Source organism: Bufo gargarizans, chromosome 2, assembly GCF_014858855.1.
Source record: "Bufo gargarizans isolate SCDJY-AF-19 chromosome 2, ASM1485885v1, whole genome shotgun sequence".
NCBI lineage: Eukaryota > Metazoa > Chordata > Amphibia > Anura > Bufonidae > Bufo > Bufo gargarizans.
In genome coordinates this window covers 218,338,425-218,356,827 of record NC_058081.1, presented here as the reverse complement: position 1 = coordinate 218,356,827, position 18,403 = coordinate 218,338,425, and the positions used below count along the sequence as shown (strand labels likewise).

At 48.7% G+C, this 18,403-nt stretch overlaps 1 protein-coding gene across 1 annotated transcript in view; it reads right to left on the bottom strand.

Annotated features, from left to right (window-relative positions):
* The window catches only part of NET1 (neuroepithelial cell transforming 1), a 49,191-nt gene extending 31,181 nt beyond the window's left edge, over positions 1-18,010 (bottom strand). The window contains exon 1 of the mRNA XM_044280003.1: positions 17,808-18,010. Coding sequence (XP_044135938.1) covers positions 17,808-17,956 — 149 coding nt within the window. The 5' untranslated portion in view covers positions 17,957-18,010. The remainder of the gene's footprint in view (positions 1-17,807) is intronic.
* Between the last annotated feature and the right edge of the window lie 393 nt (positions 18,011-18,403).

Below are 18,403 nucleotides of genomic sequence, written 5' to 3'. Positions count from 1 at the left end.
TCATCGGTCACATGACCTAGGTGCAGCTCAGCCCCATATAAGTGAATGGGGCTGAGCTGTTATATCGAGCACAGCCACTATACAATGTACGGCATTGTGCTCGGTGAGTTGCGAGAAGGCTGCAGAACCCACAGAAGCGCGGAAGCCTTCTCAAGCAGCTGATCGGCGGGGGTCCCAAGTGTTGGACTCCCACGATCAGATACTGATAGTATTAAAAGTCTCAGAAAACCTTTCTAAGTAGTTGTCCAGCCACCTAAACTTTGTGGGGGTAAAAAAATAAAAACATAAGGGCGCGCCTACAGTCGTAGCCAAAAGTTTTGAGAATGACACAAATATTAGTTTTCACAAAGTTTGCTGCTAAACTGCTTTTAGATCTTTGTCTCAGTTGTTTCTGTGATGTAGTGAAATATAATTACACGCACTTCATACGTTTCATAGGCTTTTATCGACAATTACATGACATTTATGCAAAGAGTCAGTATTTGCAGTGTTGGCCCTTCTTTTTCAGGACCTCTGCAATTCGGCTGGGCATGCTCTCAATCAACTTCTGGGCCAATTCCTGACTGATAGCAACCCATTCTTTCCTAATCACTTCTTGGAGTTTGTCAGAATTAGTGTGTTTTTGTTTGTCCACCCGCCTCTTGAGGATCAATCTGTCCCTGATGTTTTTTTTGGAGAGAAGTGGCTTCTTTGCTGCCCTTCTTGACACCAGGCCATCTTCCAAAAGTCTTTGCCTCACTGTGCGTGCAGATGCGCTCACACCTGCATGCTGCCATTCCTGAGCAAGCTCTGCACTGGTGGCACTCCGATCCTGCAGCTGAATCCTCTTTAGGAGACGATCCTGGCGCTTGCTGGACTTTCTTGGACGCCATGAAGCCTTCTTAACAAGAATTGAACCTCTTTCCTTGAAGTTCTTGATGATCCTATAAATTGTTGATTGAGGTGCAATCTTAGTAGCCACAATATCCTTGCCTGTGAAGCCATTTTTATGCAACGCAATGATGGCTGCACGCGTTTCTTTGCAGGTCAGAACAATGATTTCAAGCATCACCCTCCTTTAACAGGTCAAGTCTGCCATTTTAACACAATCAGCCTAACATAATGATCTCCAGCCTTGTGCTCGTCAACATTCTCACCTGAGTTAACAAGACGATTACTGAAATGATCCCAGCAGGTCCTTTAATGACAGCAATGAAATGCAGTGGAAAGTTTTTTTGGGATTAAGTTAATTTTTATGGCAAAGAAGGACTATGCAATTATTCTGATCACTCATCATAACATTCTGGAGTATATGCAAATTGCTATTATAAAAACTTAAGCAGCAACTTTTCCAATTTCCAATATTTATGTCATTCTCAAAACTTTTGGCCACAACTGTACATGTATAAAGGGAACATCCAAACATAAGATACAGTGTAAAATCCAGTGTAAAAACCACAAAATCCATGAGAATTACATGCAGGTTTTGCAATCGACTATATACTCTACATTGCAAAAGTTGAAATCCGTGGTGGATACTCCTGGCACCCAAGTGATCAGCCGTTTGAAGAGAAAGCAGTGCTCGTACAAGTGCTGCCTTCTCTTCACTGATCGCCATCACAACTGCAGAGGCTAGCAGGTGTAGTTACCTCTCAGACATCCCATTCACTTCAATGAAACTGCTCCTGCCTGTTCAAGTGAATTACTGCTGCTACTGTGTAGACGGAGTGCAGGTAAACACTGAAGAGGTTGCAGTGCTATGATGAGGGGAAGAGGTGAAAATGATTGGGGTAAATATATGACATTACCATAATTCAGTGCAATCTGCACCATTGCCACGGACCATCCCTGCCCATGGCTATGGCACCCTTGTCAGAATGTCCAGATAATGTGTCTGGTGTAGGTGGTTACACATGCTCAGTAGCTCCATCAGACTGCGGAGATCCTCTTGTACATAGGAAGTAGAGGGACTAAATGACATGTATGTAACAGCAATATCTGGAGATGAGATTCCAGTTATGACGTGTGTAATCTAACAGAGAAATGTAATCCGCTTTAATAATAAGCAGTGTCAATCAGCACAGCGCACACCAACTATGACGCATCTCGGCCTGATTGCCCCTGAGGCACCAGGTGGCGATGACTATTATTCCTTCCGGCACGTAGACATGACTGATGCTTTTGAGCAATACAGCGCACGCTTGGGCCTGACACTAGGTTACCCACTGAAGATATGACCGCTACCCTCATACAGACGCACTGAAGTACAACCTTTTACTTTCTTGTGCTGCTTTCAATAGTATTGCAACCCTTTGCACCACACCACTACATGCTGCAGCATCTACTGCCTTAACACAAGCTCTGTGCACTGCAACAGAAACTTCCACACCAAAGTCAGTGTGCCACCAAAATACAATTCAGACTGCAATGAAACACTGCCACCTAATGGTCAAGTGTGATTATTGCACGTGATAGCAAAAAAAAACGAGATTTTTGTATAACTTACCAGTAAAATCTCTTTCTCGCTCTTTCCTTGGGGGACACAGAAGACCTTGGGTATAGCTCATCTCCCTAGGAGGCGTGACACTAAGAAAAAACTGTTAAGCCCCTCCTCCACAGCTATACCCTCAGCCTGGAGAGAAAGGCTGCCAGTTGCGTGTCCAAGTAGTGAGAAAAGGCAAAGCCCAAGAAGTGGAACCAACAAGCCAACTACCCAACGGGTAAAACAAACTCGGAAACTCGTGTAGAGAAAAAACAAAGAATGGGTGGGTGCTGTGTCCCCCAAGGAAAGAGCGAGAAAGAGATTTTACTGGTAAGTTATACAAAAATCTCGTTTTCTCGCCCAGTTTCCTTGGGGGACACAGAAGACCTTGGGACGTTCAATAGCAGTCCAAGAGGGGAGGGACTACAACACCAAGGCGAAGCACCCGAAGGCATCAAGAAACCGCCGCCTGCAGACCAGGCAGCCCAAGACAGCATCCGCTGAAGCCCGAGTATGCACCCTGTAGAACACGGTAAGATGTGCAAGGAAGACCAGTGACCGCCTTGCACAAATGCATGGCCGAAGCCCAATGCCTCCGGCCCAGGGGACACCAACCGCTCTGGAAAATGAACAGTGACACCAAAAGCAGAACCCTGCCCCTGGTGCGGTAACCACAGCAATAGCCACTCTTGAGAAAGCGGAGGAAAGCCACCCTGGAGGCCGCAACCCTTGCACGGACCTCCTAGAAACACAAGAGACCAAACGTCGACAAGAGCCGGAGATCTCCAAGTAAAAACGCAAGGCCCAAACAACGTCCAAACGGTGAAGTGTCCGTTCCCGGGGGCGGGAAGGGGAGGACGAATGCCTCGCGGAACTGAAAGACAAACACCACCTTCAGAAGGAAGGAAGAGACGGGATGGAGAACAGCCCAGTCCTAGGGAAAGACAGAAGGCTCGGAACGAGAAGGACCGCCACTCAGGCACCCGTCAGAGACCCGATGGCTACGGAAACACAACCTCACAGGACAGAAGGAGTAGAGAAAACTACTGTAACGGCTCCAAAGGAAAGATAGGAGCGCCAAGAACCCAGTATGTAGATCCCAGGGCGGTACCGGAGGGCAGTACAAAAAGGAACCCAAGAGCCGCTCCATGGAAGAAGGTCTTGACAGACCCAGAGGGCCGTGGAACGCTGAAAGAGGAGGGACAGCGCCGACACGAAGCAACAGGGTCCCATTCCCAGGTCCAGGCTGGACTGGAGAAAGACAGAACCATGGAGAAAGAAAGGCAGAGAGGGGAAAACGCCCAGCTTCCCATAGAACCCCAGGTAACAACCCTAAGTCCTACAACAGATCCTGGACGAAACACGGCCAGGAGCGAACACTAACGAGTCCGCTAGAGTCGCCTGGGCAAGCGGGCGAAAACCCAACGAGATCAGGCGCAGACCAGTAACACGGGCAGAACCGAAGACGTTCTACAGTCCCGGTGTGGGAGATCCAAGGGCAATCCTGACCGAATGGTAGTCCTCCCAAGTTACCGAGAAGGTAAGTCCATAGCAGAACCATTGCCGAGAATGGAAAAAAAAAAGTAAAAATCAAAATTTAAACAAGGAGAAAAACAGCCCTGCAGAGCAGGGAGTGTCTTGCCTCCTTGGACACTAAGCAAAAACTGGCAGCCTTTCTCTCCAGGCTGAGGGTATAGCTGTGGAGGAGGGGCTTAACAGTTTTTTCTTAGTGTCACGCCTCCTAGGGAGATGAGCTATACCCAAGGTCTTCTGTGTCCCCCAAGGAAACTGGGCGAGAAATATTCATCTCTGTATATGGATAAGGGTCCTATTACACCTAAAGATTCTGCAGGCAATTCTCGCTAGCGGAGGAGACCCTTTAATTACATGCAGTGATCTTCTCAGTATAGCGAGGAGAGATTACTAATGCCATCTAGGGCTGCTGCTAACGATTATTTTAGCAATCGAGTATACTACCAATTATTTTTACGATTAATCTAGTAACCTAATATGAGAAAAAAAAAAAAAAAAAAAAAAAAGACCATTTGCTATATATTATTAAAAAAAACACACCACTCATCAGACCCCAACACCCTTTGTTCCCCCCTGTGCGATCAGCCCAAGTGCATCAGTTCCCCCCAGTGCCATAAGCTCCACCATCCCCCAGTGCCTTCGGCTCTCCCCCGTCCCGATGCCTTCAGCTCCACTTCCCCTTGTGCCACCTCTCCCCCAAGGCCGGGCCACACTTCAGTTAAACCACGGACGCACCGTCTGTAAAAGCCCAGCCTGCCTTCCTCCTGACACCCGGAGTGCACAGCGTCATTGGTTGCTATTCTTAATCGCGCCCCCACCCCCTCGGTGTCACCAACTTGCGTTTCCAGCAGGGGCACCGCCGACACTCTATGGTTCCACGCTGCTCTGCGCCTGACATCACACAGTGCATCAGGTCACGGTGTGAGCGGGACCATGAAAGTGCTGTTGAGTGTCCGGGGGCCCCCTGCTGGAAAGGCGAGTATTCCGAGCCAGGGTGGATTTGATTTAAATCATAGTTTTCTACATAAAAACTAATTCTTGCTGGTATTACTTATAATATGCAAGTGGATGAAGATTTTTAGAATTTAGTTTAATAGGTTAATCATTCATATTTGGACAACTTTTCTGTTGTACTTAGGAAGGAGAAAAATAATAATTACCTTAATAATAACAATTTAAATAGATTAATTCAACTAAAGCAATAACATTACAGCATATGTTATTTGCTTAAACATCTTCTTGTGCAGATCTATTCCACTCCAAACATCAGCAAAATATTGTTTCTACTCTATTCACTGAACTTTTTTAAACTTAGCACTGAAGGGGTTGATTCTGTATTCATAGGTTTGTAGGATTAAGGTCTTTTTCTCAACTCTGTTCATGTTATAACATTTTTGCTGTGAAGAAGAGGCATTTGATCTCTGCTGAGTCAAATTCAGTTTTGAGAACTGCAAAAGTAAACCAAGAATCTGTGATAATATTATTGGGCAGTTTCTCTGCCTACAAGATCTTACTAAAACCTCTGGGAGAGCCTTACATTGTGAGTGGATTAATGGAATTTATTTACCAATAAAAAGTACACAGATTGAAACATAGAATGTGTCGGCAGATAAGAACCATTTGGCCCATCTAGTCTGCCCAATATACTGAATACTATGGAGAGCCCTTGGCCCCATCTTATATGAAGGATGGCCTAAGGCTCCATTCACACGTCCGTGGTGTGTTGTGGACCCGCAACACACCCGCCTGGCATGCCTATTCTTGTTCTCAAGCTGCGGACAAGAATAGGACATGTTGTATCTTTTGCGGAGCTGCGGACCTGAAGATCTGGGCCGCGCTCCGCAAATGCGGATGCTGACAGCACACTGTGTGCTGTCCGCATCCATTCCGTCCCCAAAGAAAATAAATGGGTCCGCACCCGTTCCGCAATTTTGCGGTACGAATGCGGACCCATTTGCGGACGTGTGAATGGAGCCTTATGCCTATCCCATGCATGCTTAAACTCCTCCACTGTATTTGCAGCTACCACTTCTGCAGGAAGGCTATTCCATGCATCCACTACTCGCTCAGTAAAGTAATACTTCCTGATATTACTTTTAAACCTTTGCCCCTCTAATTTAAAACTATGTCCTCTTGTAGCAGTTTTTCTTCTTTTAAATATTCTCTCCTCTTTTACCTTGTTGATTCCCTTTATGTATTTAAAAGTTTCTGTCATATCCCCTCTGTCTCGTCTTTCTTCCAAGCTATACATGTTGAGGTCCTTTAATCTTTCCTGGTAAGTTTTATCCTGCAATCCATGGACCAGTTTAGTAGCTCTTCTCTGAACTCTCTCCAAAGTATCAATATCCTTCTGGAGATATGGTCTCCAGTACTGAGCACAATACTCCAAATGAGGTCTCACTAGTGGTCTGTAGAGCGGCATGAGCACCTCCCTCTTTCTACTGGTAATGCCTCTCCCTATACACCCAAGCATTCTGCTAGCATTTCCTGCTGCTCTATGACATTGTCTGCCTACCTTTATGTCTTCTGAAATAATGACCCCTAAATCCCTTTCCTCAGATACTGAGGTTAGAACTGTATCCCTGATTTTTACGCCCCAGGTGCATTATCTTGCACTTATCAACTTTAAATTTTAGTTGCCAGATTTTTGACCATTCCTTTAGTTTTCCTAAATCCTTTTCCATTTGGTGTATCCCTCCAGGAACATCAACCCTGCTACAAATCTCTGTGTCATCAGCAAAAAGACACACCTTACCATCAAGGCCTTCTGCAATTTCGCTGATGAATATATTAAACAATATGGGTCCCAGAACAGATCCCTGAGGTACCCCACTGGTAGCAAAGACCCTGGTCTGAATATACTCCATTGACTACAACCCTCTGTTGTCTGTCCCTCAGCCACTGCCTAATCCATTCAACAATATGGGAGTCCACATACAGCCTTATTCTACATAATTAACCGCTTCAGGACCGCCGCACGCAGGATTGCGTCCTGGCGGCGGCCGTTATTCCTCCTGGACGCCGGCGCGTCATCTCGCAAGAGGAGCACGCGTTCACAGGGACCGGAGATAAACGAGTGCATCTACAGCCTGCCAGTGGCGATCATTCGCTGGCAGGCTGCAGATGCGATTTTTTTAACCCCAAAAAAGGTATATTAGACGCTGTTTTGATAACAGCGTCTAATATACCTGCTACCTGGTCCTCTGGTGGTCCCTTTTGCTTGGATCGACCACCAGAGGACACAGGCAGCACTGTAATAAGTAGCACCAATTACCACACTACACTACAACCCCCCCCCCCCCCCGTCACTTATTAACCCCTGATCACCCCATATAGACTCCCTGATCACCCCCCTCTAAGGCTCCATTCAGACGTCCGTATGTGTTTTGCGGATCCACAAAACACGGACACCGGCAACGTGCTTTCTGCATTTTGCAGATCCGCACATTGCAAGAACTATATAGAAAATGCCTTTTCTTGTCCGCAATTGCAGACAAGAATAGGACATGTTCTATAGGCTCTACAAAAAACGCAGTGTTCGCCCGATCAGGCCTGATCTTGTGCGCACACTTGCGTTCAGTCCGCCCCACTGCAGTAACAGAATTATTTTTTTCTGATGACCGCAAAAACAAAAACAAAAAAAAATTAAAAAAATACAAAAATAAAATAAAAATCGCTGCGGCGCTATAAAGATCACTTTTGAGGGGCATGGCGAGTTCATAGAAGATTTTTTTTTGGCACAAGTTAGCGGAAATTAATTTTTTTTTTTTTCAGTTTTTTCTTACAAAGTCTCATTCCACTAACTTGTGACAAAAAATAAAATCTCACATGAACACACCATACCCCTCAAGGAATCCAAATGCGTAAAAATTTTTAGACATTTATATTCCAGACTTCTTCTCACGCATTAGGGCCCCTAAAATGCCAGGGCAGTATAAATACCCCACAAATGACCCTATTTCGGAAAGTAGACACCCCAAGGTATTCGCTGAGGGGCATATTGAGTCCATGAAAGATTGAACTTTTTGTCACACGTTAGCGGAAAGGGAGACTTTGTGAGGGAAAAAATAAAAAAAAAATTCCGCTAACTTGTGCCCAAAAAAATAAAAATCTTCTATGAACTCGCCATGCCCCTCACGGAATACCTTGGGGTGTCTTCTTTCCAAAATGGGGTCACATTTGGGGTATTTATACTGCCATGGCATTTTAGGGGCCCTAAAATGCCTAAAAATGCCCTCCTAAAAAGGTACTCATTGGAATTTGGGCCCCTTTGCGCACCTAGGCTGCAAAAAAGTGTTACACATGTGGTATCACCGTACTCAGGAGAAGTTGGGCAATGTGTTTTGGGGTGTATTTGTACATATACCCATGCTGGGTGAGAGAAATCTCTGTCAAATGACAACTTTGTCTTTTAGGCCTCATGCACACGGACATTTTTTTTTAAATATATATATATATATATATATATATATATAATATTCGGGACAGCATATCAAAGATACAGTGATCATAATAAATCTTTCCAAAAAAAAAAAGATATATATTTTTTGCAAAGATTTATTATGATCACTGTATCTTTGATATGATATATATTTTTTTTTTTTTTGGAAAGATTTATTATGATCACTATCTTTGATATGCTGTCCCAAATATTTTATATATTTTTTTTTTGCATATGTTTTTATTTTGAATATTTTTATTCAGAATATTCTTACTTTAAAATGTCCGTATCAAACGTTTAAAAAACTGATGTGGAAAACTTGCAGTTTGAATACACAACTGTTCCGAACCTAAAGACTCAAGGCGTCAACTAGCAGCAGAAAACGCATATATACCGCAGCAACTTAAGCTGCGTTTTATAAAGTAAGGACAAGATAACAGATTAAATTAAAAATATTAAAAATGTATGGACAAACACAGAGTGGAGGTGTTAGTAAATAATGAAACACTATGCTCGAGATTTGATACATAAAAGGGGGAAGTGACACAGAAATATAAATATTGAGAGCATTTCCGGTTTTGTGATCCATGCCGGGTTTTAATTCCAACATCTTCACTATATAAAAAGAGACCTATGGGGGGGGGGGGGGGGGGGGGTCTGATTACCACTGAAGAAGGGGACACTCCAACCCCGAAACGCGTCTGGTCAGACCCCCCCATCTCTCCAAAAGGTAGTGCACTACACAAAGGATCAGGACCGGTGCCGAACATTTGTTTAAAGGTCCGCATGGAAGGCATTACTACATCGAGTCCGGAGCCAAACCGGCGGACTCATATGCGGAGATCCACGACGCGGCAAACAAATATCCTGCTGGAGTTAAAGAAAAAACTCCATTGAAGACTGCAGGACGGCCGGGGGTCTCACTGTGCGGGCAAGACCGTTCCGACATTGAGGTTGGTGTGACCAAGTTTAAGCTATACAGTCACTGTTAGCGGGACGCCGCTAAGTAAGATACACAGCGGGACGCCGCTGTTCATCAGTTTGTCTGTTTCCAAGCCAAACAGTATCTTTGTGTACACTATACAGGTGGTACAAAATTGCCTTGTCAGCTGTTGGCAATCAAAACCGTGCCAGGAACTTAAAGTTGCTCTGTTGCTTTGATTCTGCTCTGATTGATATTTTTGCTGCTATTCCCAAAGAACATTGTTGCTAATTACGGCCCTCCAGTTCTTATCTGCAGTTGTTACCATCTGTTACTGGGACTGAGCTATCCAATTGCACTTGCTCTGCTGCTCCTATTTATGATCACGCTTTTTTATTGACCATACTGCTGCTATTTATGATTACTACTGTTATTAGAGGCTTATGTTGTTATTTTAGAGCGATTGCGCCGTTATATTAATTCATTATCTATTTTTATAGAAATTTTTATGAAATTTGTAAACTGTACATTCGTCGATTTGTGATTGCTATCCCAAGAGGAACAACTCTGAATATATGCGATTTTAAATTTGTTTCAATATTGTACCTAATAAACGTAGTGGCCCAATATTCTGAGGTGTGCCCAGTCTTCTATATACTGCTTTTACACCTTTTTGAGTAGTAGGGTGATACTACTCGACTGTGGGCACCTCGGTTGGTGGTCCAACAACCCTGTGCGTCTGACTACCTTTTGATTGAACAATTTCGATTAATGTAAAAAAAAAAAAAAAAAACACGTCAGCAGCAATGAAATACCACCAAATGAAAGCTCTATTAGTGAGAAGAAAAGGAGGTAAAATTCATTTGGGTGGTAAGTTGCATGACCGAGCGATAAACGGTGAAAGTAATGTAGTGCAGAAGTGTAAAAAGTGGTCTGGTCATTAAGGGGGTTTCAGCTAGCGGGGCTGAGGTGGTTAAAGAACTAATCTTTATTTCATGATGGAATAACCTTTGGATGGTAATCTATTTTCCTCAAAAAGCATTTTATATAAAATTAAAAAAAATCCAATTAAAATAAAAAAAATATCCGATTAGGCTACTTTCACATTAGCGTTCGGGGCTCCGCTTGCGAGTTCCGTTTGAAGGCTCTCACAAGCGGCCCCGAACGCATCCGTCCAGCCCTAATGCATTCTGAGTGGATGCGGATCCGCTCAGAATGCATCAGTCTGGCAGTGTTTGGGCTCCGCTCAGCAGGCGGACACCCGACTGCTGCTTGCAGCGTTCGGATGTCCGCCTGGCCGTGCGGAGGCAAACGGATCCGTCTATACTTACAATGTAAGTCAATGGGGACAGATCCGTTTGAAGTTGACACAGTATGGCTGAATTTTCAAACGGATCCGTCCCCCATTGACTTTCAATGTAAAGTCAAAACAGATCCGTTTGCATTATCTCATGAACAAAAAATTCATGGTAATGCAAACGGATCTGTTCTGAACGGATCTAAGCGTTTGCATTATAGATGCGGATCCGTCTGTGCAGATACCAGACGGATCCGCACCTAAACACAGGTGTGAAAGTAGCCTTAAAAGTGGTTTTCTGCACAACGATGCTAGCAAGGAACTAACGGTAAGCACAGTTTTAATAGGGGGGATGCCGTGGACATAACACTGTTATTAGGTTAATAGGGTGAATCTGCGTGAATGACTCCCTTTAAAAATGGTCATGAATATTAGATTGGTGGGGGTGCAGTACCCCAGACCCAGGGTAATCTGCAACAATGGTTAGCATTAGGAATGGGACTGACTATCCCATTCTTCCCCTACTGGTGGGAGTGGGCTGGTCCTGCCAGGAGGAGGGGGGGTTCTAGAGAGACTAATGAGAGGGAAGGAAGCACATGTTTGAGCTCCTTCTCCAAGGGTCTTAGGGACCAGTTTTTGTTCCTAATCTTCTGTGAGATCACTACTCCAGATAGACAGCAAAAATACCAAAGATACAGATAGCTGAAAAGCTACAGCGTTTTACAGTCAGCAGAGTGACCAGCAAGTCACAGTTACAGACCTTGCTGCATGTGAGGGACTACTGCTCAGAGACTCATCACCTACATTACATCCAGGCAAGACCGATTCAAAGCCTGTATTACACAGTGGAACATACATAGCCACAAGTGCCAGCTTCCAGCTGTTAGTCAGAAGATAAAGGGAGAGTCATCAGCAAGATAGCACATTAAAAGGTGCCACTAACTTTCCCTTTGAAATATTCCCTTTGAAAATAAGCAAATAACGCCATATCAGCACGGCTTCATGAGGGATCGGTCATGTCAAACTAATTTAATCAGTTTCTACTGAGGAGGTAAGTTCTAGACTTGACAGCGGCGAATCAATGGATGTCGTATATCTGGACTTCTCCAAAGCATTTGACACTACCACATATAAGGTTAGTAATAGGGATCGACCGATATTGATTTTTTTAGGGCCGATACCGATAATTTGTTAACTTTCAGGCCGATAATTTATACCGATATTCTGGGAATTTTCATTTTTGAAAAAAAAATTCAATAAATTCCTACACAAATCTGCTGAAAATTAATGTTTATTGTTAATGTGTAGTTTTTTTATTGTAAATCTTTCTTTTTCATTTATACTTAGGTGTTTTATTTTTGTAACTTTTTTTATTTATTTTTTATTTTTTACTAACGTTTAGCCCCCTTAGGGACTAGAACCCTTGTCCTATTCACCCTGATAGAGATCTATCAGGGTGAATAGGAGCTCACACTGTCCCTGCTGCTCTGTGCTTTGTGCACACAGCAGCATGGAGCTTATCATGGCAGCCAAGGCTTCAATAGCGTCCTGGCTGCCATGGTAACCGATCGGAGCCTCAGCATTACACTGCTGGGACTCAGATCGGAGGAGCAGGGGAGAGGGGATCCTGTGGAGGGGAGCACTGCGCCACCAATGTTTTTAATACTGGGGTGGGGGGCGCACTGCGCCACCAATGCTTAATACTGGGGGGGGCCTGTGGGGGGGCGCACTGCGCCACCAATGCTTAATACTGGCGGGGCTTGGGGGGGGGGGGCGGAACTGCACCACCAATGTCTAATACTTGGCTAGGGGGGGGCGCACTGTGCCACCAATGAAGCTTACTACAATTTCTGAGCTTTCCCTTTAAGTGCAAGGATACGGTGTGTTACAACAATTTACTGCCACTTATGACATAAAAGCCAGCACTGAGGGTAACACGCTTAGACACTGCCCTAACCCCTGAAGACGCCGTGGTACGGCGAAACATGTCGGGGGGGCAGCGTGTAAACTCTGCTTTTAAACAGTCACTGTGGCCCACTGATATAGGAACAAAGAAAAACACAAAGCCGATACAATACAGGCAGGCGCGCAGCCTGTTACGGCAGCAGTGTGTTTGAACCTACTAGTAGGCATATCTAGTCAGACGATTATACTGACAACATGCCCTAAGTGATAATTAAAGGCCAGTGATACTGGGAATTTTAAATCACTATTTGTCACGCATATAAGTTTTAGTAAGAACAATCATTAAAAGTTAAGTCTTAGGATCTTGGTAGGTGCAGGATTAAAAGGTGTCAACCAATGAAGCTTAATCTCATTTATTCATATACAGGAGGCGGGAGCTGCAGGATCACATAGCCGGCTCCCGACCTCTATGAGCAATAGCTGCGATCCGCGGCACCTGAGGGGTTAACTACCGCAGATCGCAGCTATTGCTCATAGAGGTCGGGAGCCGGCTATGTGATTCTGCAGCTCCTGCCTCCTGTATATGAATAAATGAGAGATTAAAGGGACACTGACAGGGCCAATAAGCATATTGAGGTATATATATGTGACTACAGGTTTTATAATGGGTATTACAATCATATAAGTATCCCCCCTGTCCACATTATACATACAGTAAACTTTAAGTTTTATAACCTGCTCCAAGGTCTGCAATCTGCCCATGGGGCAGCGTTTCACTTCTCTTGCGCCCAGCCAGCCTCCCCAACTGCCGATTTGAAGCGCCGCCCAGCTCATGAATATTCAGTTTGCTGGGCGGCTTCTGCGGTCCCCGCTCTGAAGCGCTTCGCTTAACAGTGCCCTGCGCATGTGCCGGATCTTGTGAAGTCCGGTACAGTAAGCGCCGCCCAGCTCATCAATATTCACTTCGCTGGGCGGCGCTTACTGTCCCCGACTTCACAAGATCCGGCACATGCGCAGGGCACTGTTAAGCGAAGCGCTTCAGAGCGGGGACCGCAGAAGCTGCCCAGCAAACTGAATATTCATGAGCTGGGCGGCGCTTCAAATCGGCAGTTGGGGAGGCTGGCTGGGCGCAAGAGAAGTGAAACGCCGCCCCTTGGGCAGATTGAAGACCGTTGGAGCAGGTTATAAAACTTAAAGTTTACTGTTTGTATAATGTGGGCAGGGGGGATACTTATATGATTTTAATACCCATTATAAGACCTGTAGTGCCATATATATACCTCAATATGCTTATTGGCCCTGTCAGTGTCCCTTTTAGCTTCATTGGTGGCGCAGTGGCCACAGCCCCTCCCCTTCTCTACTCCTCCCTCCTCTCATTGGCGGCGGCGGCAGCGGCAGCAGCAGCACAGGGGGAGGAGACACTGCTTCCTTCTCCCCTGTGCTGCTAAGGGGAACACAGAGCGCTGACAGCAGCGCGATCTGTGTTCCCCATACGCTATCGGAATATCGGCAAAATAGATGCCGATAGCGTTCAAAATCCTCAATATCGGCCGATAATATCGGTAAATCCGATAATCGGTCGATCCCTAGTTAGTACCATATTTTTTGCCCCATAAGACGCATCCCCCCCCCCCCCCCAGTGGTGGAAAAATGCCCCTGCATCTTATGGGGTGAATAATAATGAAGCGCTTCCATTTTGAAAGAGCTTCATTAGTACCGGAGGACCGGGAAGCGGTGAAGGATCTGTACCGCTTCCTTGTCCTCCGCTCGGCTGTCTGCTGTGCAGGGTTGTGCACCATGTGACCGACAGAGCAGCCGCCTCTCAGTGCGCCTGCGCCGATGACGTCACATCTACACCCGGCGCAGGCGCATTGAGGATGGAGCGGCCGGGAGAGCGGCCGCCTCTCAGTGCGCCTGCACCGATTAAAGAAAGGTACGGTGCAGGCGCGATATTTTGAATTCAAACAGGGCCAGCAGAGAACGAACCCGTTCCCTGGCCCTGTCAATCAAACGGCGGAGGGGGCGTCATGATGAGAGGAGGATGCGGCTGCTACCAGCAAGTAGCCGCCCTACTTGCTGGTAGCAAGGTAATTTACATATTATAAAACTTGATTTTTAACAAAATCTACTGAACGAAAATGAATATTTAGCATATGTACAGGGAGCTTGCAGTGTAGGGATTAATATTAACCTAAAAAAAAAAAACGGTTTAGTGGGCTGACAGAAGCCCTTTAACACTGAAGAGGACAGTATACTACTACAGAGGGATCTGGATAGATTGCAGGCTTGGGCAGATAAGTGGTAGATGAGGTTTAACACTGACAAATGTAAAGTTATGCACATGGGAAGGAATAATGCAAGTCACCCGTACATACTAAATGGTAAAACACTCGGTAACACTGACATGCAAAAGGACCTAGGAATTTTAATAAACAGCAAACTAAGCTGCAAAAACCAGTGTCAGGCAGCTGCTGCCAAGGCTAATAAGATAATGGGTTGCATCACAAGGGGCATAGATGCCCGTGATGAGAACATAGTCCTACCACTTTACAAATCACTAGTCAGACCACACATGGAGTACTGTGTACAGTTCTGGCCTCCTGTGAACAAGGCAGACATAGCAGAGCTGGAGAGGGTCCAGAGGAGGGCAACTAAAGTAATAAATGGAATGGGGCAACTACAGTACTCTGAAAGATTATCAACATTAGCGGCCTGGATTCATACCAGTGTATTACTGTACTGTGGCGGCAGCAGGGAGCGCACGGCGTCATAGCAACCAATGACGCCGTGCGCTCCTGCTCTCAGCAGGAATCCAGGCCGCGGTTCCACAGACTGCTCACGGCCGTGAAAAACGTCCGTGTGCATTCGGCCTTAGGGTTATTCACTTTAGAAAAAAAGACGACTATGGGGAAATCTAATTAATATGTATAAATATATCAGGGGTCAGTACAGAGATCTATCCCATTATCTATTTATCCCCAGGACGGTGACTGTGACGAGGGGACATCCTCTGCGTCTGGAGGAAAGAAGGTTTGTATACAAACATAGAAAAGGATTCTTTACGGTAAGAGCAGTGAGACTATGGAACTCTCTGCCTGAGGAGGTGGTGATGGAGAGTACAATGGGGCCTATGTTCTTCTGTGAGGTGTGTGACAGCTGCCTGTCACAGGGGGACAGGGGGGCCGCCTGTCACAGGGGGACAGGGGGGCCGCCTGTCACAGGGGGACAGGGGGGCCGCCTGTCACAGGGGGACAGGGGGGCCGCCTGTCACAGGGGGGACAGGGGGGCCGCCTGTCACAGGGGGGACAGGGGGGCCGCCTGTCACAGGGGGGACAGGGGGGCCGCCTGTCACAGGGGGGACAGGGGGGCCGCCTGTCACAGGGGGGACAGGGGGGCCGCCTGTCAAAGGGGGGACAGGGGGGCCGCCTGTCACAGGGGGGACAGGGGGGCCGCCTGTCACAGGGGGACAGGGGGCCGCCTGTCACAGGGGGGACAGGGGGGCCGCCTGTCACAGGGGGGACAGGGGGGCCGCCTGTCACAGGGGGGACAGGGGGGCCGCCTGTCACAGGGGGACAGGGGGGCCGCCTGTCACAGGGGGACACGGGGGCCGCCTGTCACAGGGGGACACGGGGGCCGCCTGTCACAGGGGGGACACGGGGGCGCCTGTCACAGGGGGGACACGGGGGCCGCCTGTCACAGGGGGGACACGGGGGCCGCCTGTCACAGGGGGGACACGGGGGCCGCCTGTCACAGGGGGACACGGGGCCGCCTGTCACAGGGGGGACACGGGGGCCGCCTGTCACAGGGGGGACACGGGGGCCGCCTGTCACAGGGGGGACACGGGGGCCGCCTGTCACAGGGGGGACACGGGGGCCGCCTGTCACAGGGGGGACACGGGGGCCGCCTGTCACAGGGGGGACACGGGGGCCGCCTGTCACAGGGGGGACACGGGGGCCGCCTGTCACAGGGGGGACACGGGGGCCGCCTGTCACAGGGGGGACACGGGGGCCGCCTGTCACAGGGGGGACACGGGGGCCGCCTGTCACAGGGGGGACACGGGGGCCGCCTGTCACAGGGGGGACACGGGGGCCGCCTGTCACAGGGGGGACACGGGGGCCGCCTGTCACAGGGGGGACACGGGGGCCGCCTGTCACAGGGGGGACACGGGGGCCGCCTGTCACAGGGGGGACACGGGGGCCGCCTGTCACAGGGGGGACACGGGGGCCGCCTGTCACAGGGGGGACACGGGGGCCGCCTGTCACAGGGGGGACACGGGGGCCGCCTGTCACAGGGGGGACACGGGGGCCGCCTGTCACAGGGGGGACACGGGGGCCGCCTGTCACAGGGGGGACACGGGGGCCGCCTGTCACAGGGGGGACACGGGGGCCGCCTGTCACAGGGGGACACGGGGGCCGCCTGTCACAGGGGGGACACGGGGCCGCCTGTCACAGGGGGACACGGGGGCCGCCTGTCACAGGGGGGACACGGGGGCCGCCTGTCACAGGGGGGACACGGGGGCCGCCTGTCACAGGGGGACACGGGGGCCGCCTGTCACAGGGGGGACACGGGGGCCGCCTGTCACAGGGGGGACACGGGGCCGCCTGTCACAGGGGGGACACGGGGGCCGCCTGTCACAGGGGGGACACGGGGGCCGCCTGTCACAGGGGGGACACGGGGGCCGCCTGTCACAGGGGGGACACGGGGGCCGCCTGTCACAGGGGGACACGGGGGCCGCCTGTCACAGGGGGACACGGGGGCCGCCTGTCACAGGGGGACACGGGGGCCGCCTGTCACAGGGGGACACGGGGGCCGCCTGTCACAGGGGGACACGGGGGCCGCCTGTCACAGGGAGACACGGGGGCCGCCTGTCACAGGGAGACACGGGGGCCGCCTGTCACAGGGAGACACGGGGGCCGCCTGTCACAGGTTCTAGGAAATTACATTTGGAGACCACCAATAACTAAAGCTAAATGTGAGCCACTATCCAGTCCCAGTGCTGGTGTAGCGGGGGCCACAGGTCCATGGAGAGTGACCTGCCCCCTGACAATGGAGCCTTTCCAAACAGTGAAAGACTGGCAGAGCATGCTGGGAGTTGTAGTGTCACACCAGCAGGAAAGTAACAGCTTGCACCCCAAAATACTAAACACTGGCTGCACTTATTAAAGGTGCAGAACCTTGGTTTACACATACTGCCAGGGGCATTCTGGGACTTGTAGTGTGGCCCCGGCAACACCCTGCAGCCTCCTACCTCCTGGAGATGCCCTTCTCTGGAGTGCTCTGGCCGACCAGGCTAGTGACGGAGGATTTCCGTTTCGGTCCATTCCTCCTTTTGGACTTCACATTCTCGGTGGGTGGAGAAGGATCCGCTGGAGGCGCCATCACCTCCTCCCCCTCCATGGTGGGCTCAGTTATCAAACGGCGGACACAGGGACGTTTGTCATTCACTCAACCGCCGCGCCGCTGGTTTGAAAAAGCGGAAGTTGGTCAGTAGCCAATAGGATGGCGAGAACGTGGTTGCTAAGAAACGGGGGGGGGGGGGCTCGCTGAGCTGCACAGATTCCTTTGGTTACATCACATCTTTTGTGCACGCCGCCGCCATTTTAGGTGAGGGCAGTGAGGTGTGCCAGGCTTTAGCATAGATACTCCGTTCTGCTCTGCTTTTAGGCAAGTGCTATTTCCAAATCTGCAGAGCTGCTTCAAAGTGCATTGCAGAGATGAAGGTGGTCCTTACGTTTTGTGTTCTGTTGTTTTTAAAACACAAATTACCTGATATTAAAAAAGAAAAATCAAACCAAGACCCCCAAAGCAGGCTCGGACTGACCTACAGGGGAATCTCCCGGTGGG